General features: G+C 35.0%; 1 protein-coding gene across 1 annotated transcript in view; it reads right to left on the reverse strand.

Moving 5' to 3' along the window:
- The window catches only part of LOC148950795 (homeodomain-interacting protein kinase 1-like), a 31051-nt gene that overhangs the window by 22303 nt on the left and 1115 nt on the right, over positions 1–7633 (reverse strand). Inside the window, exon 2 of the mRNA XM_089090433.1 lies at positions 5838–6050. Within this exon, the coding sequence (XP_088946559.1) occupies positions 5838–6050 (213 nt within the window). The remainder of the gene's footprint in view (positions 1–5837; positions 6051–7633) is intronic.

Raw genomic sequence — 7633 nt, forward strand, 5'->3', positions numbered from 1 at the left:
TTTTACTGGGTAGGAATTATCTAGATTATCTTTGCATTTGGGGGGGGGGAGGATATTCTGTGGAAGAAATTCCCCAGGTTGGACTTTTCCACGGGATAAATTCTCCAGAGGGAATTTTCGGTGGGAGCAACTTTCTTATAGGGGGGGGGGGGTATTTGCTGGAAAAATCTCCCACAGAGGAAGTGATTTCCGGTATTATTTTAAAAGCAATTAGAAATTAAAGCCTTCTTCAAATGGAAGTGCGCTAAGAAAATTTTCACCTGGTATCGTCCGAGAAAAACATTTCCGTAGGGAATTTTCAGCTAGAATGGAATTGTTTAGGGGGAATTTTTCTGGAAGGGTAGGGGTGGATTTTACTCGGGAAGACATTCCGATTGAGAGATTTTCTGTAGAAGTAAGGGAATTTACATTGAAGGATAGCCGGATTTCACGGCATTATTTAAAATTGATAAGAGCTTAAACAGAAAAATCAAGCTTATTAGCTGACTGTAAGGAGCAACATTAAGACATGAAACGTACAAAAATTATTATACATATAGGGGGAGTTCACCCCTTCTTATTGCTTCTATCTTTAAGTTAAAGTCTGACTTTCCATCTCAATTCGTTAAGAATAAGTTCTATGAGATACTTTAGCGTATAAAGTAAGGTATTGAGGAGAGGGTAAAAACCTTCATATACGTAGATATATTAAAAAGTTACCAAAAAGAATTGACATTTTTGTGCGTGATATTGTAGGATTTGTGACAGAACAATTCAAAGAGGCAGGACTAATTATAAGGATATCAGGATTTTGTCAGGTGGAAGATCATTATTGGCTTCAGACTGCAAGCAGGCCACAGAAAAGACTTCTAAAATTCTTGCCTATGTGAGAATTGGTCTTTACTTTCTTTCGTTTGTTCTACAGAAGAGACAATATACTGAATAAAGAATTTTAAGCAGTTGAAACATGGATCTACAGGCTTTTGAACAGTTTATGACAGAACTTTTGTCAACTTAATCCGTTTTATTAAACAAAAAAGAAAAAAATGCATTCGAGATCTATTTGAAGTTTAGCCATCTGTATTTGGTCATTCAAAGAATATCGTAGAGCCAAAGAATTGAGTTTGAAGAGCAATTTGGCTTTATGCTTAATTAAATAAAAAAAATGATTTTTTTAACTGAAAGTAAGGAGCAACAATAAAACATGAAACGAACAGAAATTATTATGCAAATGGGGGGAGTTTGCCCCTCCTTAATACTTCGCTCTGTAAGCTAAAGTTTGACTTTTCATTTCGATTCGTTAAGAATGAGTTCTATACAAAACTTAAGCGTATAAAGTAAGGTATTGAGGAGAGGGCAAACCCCCTCATATACGTCTTTTTTTTATCGCTGTCTTTTTAAGTATTTTTTATTCTGTTAATATAAGTAATGTTTACAATTGATAGATATAATTAAAAGTTACCAAAAAGAATTAACATTTTTGTACGTGATATTGTAGGATTTGTGACAAACAGTTCAAAGAGGCAGGACTAACTTTAAAGATATCAGGATTTGGTCAGGTGGAAGATCATTATTTGCTTCAGACTGCAAACAGGCCACGGATTTCTCTAAAAGTAGGCTACTGGTTTAACAAATCTTGGAGCAGTGTAACCTATTTCTCTCGATCATCGCAAACCACAGAAAAGATGACCCAGCTGGAAATCAAGGAATAACAGAAAAGACTTCAAAAGTTCTTGCCTTCAAGCAAGACGCCTGTGTGAGAGTTAGTTTTTACTTTCCTTCGTTTGTTCTACAGAAGAGACAATATACTGAATAAAGAATTTTAGGCAGTTGAAACATGGATCTACAGGATTTTGAACAGTTCATGGCAGATTTGTTTGTTGCTTTAAACTGTTTTATTAAACAAAAAAGAAATAACACGCGTTCGAGAACTATTTGAAGTCCAGTCATCTGTATTTGGTCATTCAAAGAATACGTAGAACCAACGAATTGAGTTTTGAAGAGCAATTTGGCTTTATGCTTAATATCTTTACTTGTCCACAGTCAATCCATATGTCAAATGGAGATTTAACAAGATTGAGAACGTGAAAACCAAGCTAAGAAACAGACTGCTGACTAAAACAGTACACGAATCAGTGCATTGGAAGCAGTACATTTAACGTACAGGCAGCAATGCACTTTCTTGTAATGTGTCCAGACAGCTACAAGTAATTTTCAGGAAAAAAAGAAGAAAGTTCTTTGGGGGAAGAGGAAGAGATTCTCATAAGCGACTCAGTTTTCGTTCTAGGCGGGACGAAAAATAATAAAATAGTTACTAGATCATCCATTATTAACGACGACAGTAATCAAGTAGTAAGTTTGAGCCCTGGACTGCGATAGTTGAATTAATTACAGTCTTACTGTATGACAGCTAAAGGTCTGAACAGTAAAAGTTAACATATACAAACTGCTTGTAGAGTATTACTTTTTAACTATAAAAAAATTGAATTAGGAAGCCCTTCAGACTTTTTGTGTCAAGTAGGGATACTTTTAAAAAAGTTTAAAGACAATTTTCTAAATGTTTGACCATTAGGGCGGTTGGTCGTTAAGCATCGCGGGTCTGCATGCCAAATGTAACCTAAACTAACCTACCCTAACCAAAATACCAACCAAACATTTATTAAAATATACCTACAATGTAGTTTTCCACTGAACCAAACTGTCTCAGTTTACAATCAGCAATAAACCAGTCTTTGCCTGATTCTATAGATCTAATTTCTTGAGAGTGTACTGGCTAGGAGATAAGTACCAGAAAACCCCAAATATAGTTTTTACTACCTATAGAGGGAGGCAAATAACCTTCCTCTCCCATACTCGACACCATTCTATTCATCTTGGGTGTAATTACCCACATGCGTGGTCTTCTGGAAGTGTAGAAATTTGGCTGCAATTAGCTGGGGATGCATTGAAACTTGATGAGATCATCCACGTATTACGGTCAAGGGTTGAAAAAAAGATTGTTTTCAACACAGCTTAGTGTCAGGTATATATCATGTTATGAAGCTCCCAAGGGTCATGTATACTTAAACACTCGGCAACTAACTCAAACTTACTTCTTCATGAACATAAAAATGAGGCACCAACAAATAATGTGGTCTATTTGATCTGCGACTTTTATAAATTATAAATAAAGAATAAAATTGTGAAAATTTAATTTTTTTATTGTAAAACTAAAGTGTAAACATACAATTTTAATATAATATAAGTGGTCATAGCGTTATATCATTCTTGATAATGAACATTACCTGTATAAAAGATTTTTTCAATACCATCATAAAGTTATGCAAGAGTAAACTAACGGTCGCAAAACAGCTTTTGGCACTGTTTATTTGAAAATTCCTCAGTTATACTAAACAATCCAAATGTGTAATCACTTTAGAATTTAGTTTTCAGAGCTTATTCTCCACAAGTAACAAATCTGAAATTGACAAAAACTCTGTAGTCGAACAAAGCTCGTGATTGTTTATTTTACTTGCATCAGCAGTACCCCGACTAAGAATAACACGTAAACTGGGATTGGGTGCATTTCTCTTCGTAACCGTGGCCTCAAATGGACGTCCATAAACTTCGACCGGTGGTTCTGTGTAATCGTTAAATCTCACTGCTCCAGCAGCATTGAAGTACAGTCTTTAGATATCCAACTCTTCTTTTTGACAGGACTTTCTTGAGTCTTAAAGGGAGATTTAGCTAAGATTATGAACTTAAATCAAAAGATGTTATTCAAGATCAATCACAGACGGACATGGAAGCAAATTGAAAAAAAAAATTGCAATCAAAAGTCACTACCATTTTTGGGAACGTCAGGCTAGAAATTTAAAACAGTTAATTAAAAGTAAATGAAAACAAGAAATTATAAATTGAAAACAAATGAGCCACAAAAAATTAGCATCCTTGACTGTTTATGCAAAGGTAAATGAGAATATACTTAAATGCGAGCATTGGTTAAGATTTAAGATATTTGATAAAATTACATTAGTTCTGTGAACTATTAAAGACAGAAAGGGCTAGAAGCAGGATTGAAATATGACAAACAAGAAAAAAAAATAGCCGAGAAAATAGCCGAGTAATGTCAGCCAGCGGAAAAAAAAGGAAGCGAAAATGATATTCTCTAAGTAATTGACTCTCTAAGAATTCTCTGCTTAGTAATTGACTTAGCTTATCTGCTGACCAAATTTTCATTAAATGTGTGGTCAGAGAATCTTAATTTAAACTGAAGACATTTTTTTTTTAATTCTTTATTTTTAAGTTATTTTAATTTGGGTTTATAGGAATATCGCCAGTATCTCTATTTAAAGCTAGGTCTCTATTTATTGATTCTTTTTTAATTTTAATTACCTCCTAAAAGAATGTGGAAGGCCATTTGCTTCAAATATTAAAGTTGCCTCATCAGAAAGAACTACATGATCCGGATTTTCAACAATACGGGGGGCCAAAGTAGAATTAATATCCCTATTTTTATTTTAGATTTCACATCTCAGTGACACTTTTTATTCATCCTGGGAACTGGAGTTTACGCCCCCCTTCCAGAAAGAATATCCCTGCGGAATATCTCCTACGTAAAATTCTCCCCTATTTTACCCTTGGATAAATCCAGGATTTTCATTGGAAGAGAAATTGAAATTTTTACTCTCCTGTTTAAGTCAGGGTAAGGTATTGCATTACCTATAGTAAAGGCATAGACTCATAGAGGTTCAATGTATAAATATTTGTTATTTTTTCCCCAGAGGCACTTTATGTGGAAGGGGTGATCGAATAAGCTTCGGAAGAGGCTAAGTCAATTGGAAATCAAAAGTTCTAGGGCCCTTTTCTAACCAGTTACTACCAAAAGGGCTTTGGAACAGACACGGTCACCTGAACCAGAATCTGAAGGAGAGGAGCAGGAGAAGGAGAGGAGAAGGAGAGGAGAATCTGAAGGAGATTTGCAGGCAAATATAACTCGTTTGAGTTTGACTCTGTTATTTATTTTGATTTATGTTTGTTTTGGGTTTCATTTATTTATTGATACTGCTTTGTGGTAGTTGTATGCTTGGTAGATTATTTGATTCTATTTTTGTTCATTTTTGGTTTAATTGAGTTCTTTACTTCTTTTTGAAAAACTTTTTTTGTAGCAAAAGTTTTTTTTAATTAACCTAAGTAAAGAGTGACAATATATCTAAAAACTATATTTACCACTAACAACTCACTGTTGCACCAAGCCGGCTGAGCCACAGCTGCATATACACCTCCGCTAGCCCAATCTATTCAATGCCTCCCTCTTTACACACTCCCAAGAAATTCCTATTTTTTCAACCTCATTTAAGGAGGACCCGCCTTTCGTTTGGCACTAAATGGATGGTCAAAAACCTAGATCTTTGGAAATATGTCTTCTATAAGATGTGCCACAACCATCTCAAACTTTCTCTCATTATAACTCCTACGAAATGGGATAGAACAACATCTTTCATATAGATTACTGTTTAAAATACAGTCAGTTTAAGTTAGTTAAGGGGGGGGGGTGTTAAGTCCCCTGTGAACTATTTCCCAATAGCCCCCATCCCTTTCTTTTTGAATGATCAAAATTAGGCTTACTAAGCTGTTTTGATATTTCATACCCCGCGTTCTCTCCTGCCAATTACGGTTACCATTGCTGACATTCCTAAAAACTAAGATAACTTAACTATTTAAAGCAAAATGCAAAAGAAAGGCCGCAGATCTTGTATAAGATTTTTTTCTGTCTGTCTTTCATTCTATTCGAAATAGCCTTCAGATTTTTCAGTTTTAAGGACCGTCGTAATGCTTCAATACTGAATGACATCATACTCTAAATATGAAATAGTTACCTTTAATCTCTTTAATGCAGTAAGTAGTTGTTGTGCAATGGGTCGGATATATTTTAAAGGCAACACTTTGTTTTGCTGCAAGAAATCATGTAGGCTCTGTTCCAGCATTTCAAATACCAGGCATGGACGGTTTTTGTGCTGAAAAAATTCCAAGTACTGCACCAAGTTGTACTGATCAGGATTTTCCTCATTTATTTTTGACAAAATATCAGCCTGGAAGGAAGTGAAATGAATTTAAGAATTTTTTTTCAAAAATTTTGCGGATGAATTCTAACACCTACCCAACATTACCACTAAAACACTTTTTTTCTGCTTTTCAGAAAACCGATAAATTCTATTAGAACAATGAGTAATTTAGCGTTTCATCCAAACCAAATTTCCCTAAACATGACGAATTTATCTATATATATATATATATATATATATATATATATATATATATATGTATATGTATATATATATATATATATATATATGTATGTATATGTATATGTATATTATATATATATATATGTATGTTATGTATATGTATATATATATATATATATATATATATATATATATATATATATATATATATATATATATATATATATAATTCTTATCATTGATTATATGCTCCGGACCTGCAATGGACATGGGATCCAGTTGGACAATAAGAGACTCGGAGATATTGATTTTACTAACGATATCAGCCTCCTAGAGTCCAGCAAACAAAAGCTCCAGCAGTACCTTAACCAAGTCAGGGACGCTGCCGAACCTTTTGGCCTTTAAGATAAATACCAAAAAAAAGGACTTAAAAAATACCATCCATAATTCAGGATTGTGTCAGCGAGAAGTCAAGTTAAGAATCGGCCCGGCTAATGCATATTTAAGGAAACTGTCTCAAATTTGGCGAAGCCAGAAGTAATCTCTCCGACTCAAGCTGAGGCTGTTCAACAGCAACGTCCTCTCAACACTTTGTTATGGTTCTGAAACTTGGCACTTAGATCAAATACTTGAAAAGAAACTCCTCGCGTTCGAAAACATGTGCTTAAGGCACATTCTAAATATCCACTGGTACCGAAAAGGAACAAACGCTACTATGCGAAAGAAGACTTCTCAGCCACTTGTAACAGAAGTAATCAAATATAGGAAGTGGAGATACTTCGGTCATGTGATCCAAAAGAAGAGGAACCCCAAAAATACCCTACGATTCAGCTAAGATTAAAGTTTCTCGCGAGAGATGAGCATCAAGTAATATGTTAGCAAGAAGATAAAGTACATGGGTGCACCCGAGACCTTTTCGAAAACCAAACTGGTGTGGAGGCATCTCACACTTATCATAAATCTCATCAAACAAAACAATCTCGAATAGTTTACAAAATACTGAAGAGATCGTTACTGGCCGATACGAAGAAGGCTGTTCGGCTGGCTTCCCGTTCTTTAATATCGGTATAACCATACCCAGACTAAAGCAACTTGGGACTATCCCTTGTGTCAAAATCATCTGAAACAGAAGGGCAATATGATGGTAAAGAACATAACATCCTAAAGAAATATGTAGAGCACAAATACTATCGCAGCCTTTTGAGTATACCTTTTTCAGCTTTTTAACGGCGTGGCATATTCTGACCGGTGACACTGAGAAATCGTCGAAGGTGTTGGTAAGCATAGAAGCCAGCTCATTCTCGTAATTAGACTGGAGAACTGGATCAGGCGCTTTGAACTCGGACTTAAAGTAAGCACTCCACTGATTAGCAGAAATATTAGACGTAGACTTGGCTTCTTCAGGCTTAGACCGAAGCGACCAAATA

This window comes from Artemia sp. Qi Xiang Cuo, chromosome 6 (assembly GCF_049724085.1).
Source record: "Artemia sp. Qi Xiang Cuo chromosome 6, ASM4972408v1, whole genome shotgun sequence".
Taxonomy (NCBI): domain Eukaryota; kingdom Metazoa; phylum Arthropoda; class Branchiopoda; order Anostraca; family Artemiidae; genus Artemia; species Artemia sp. Qi Xiang Cuo.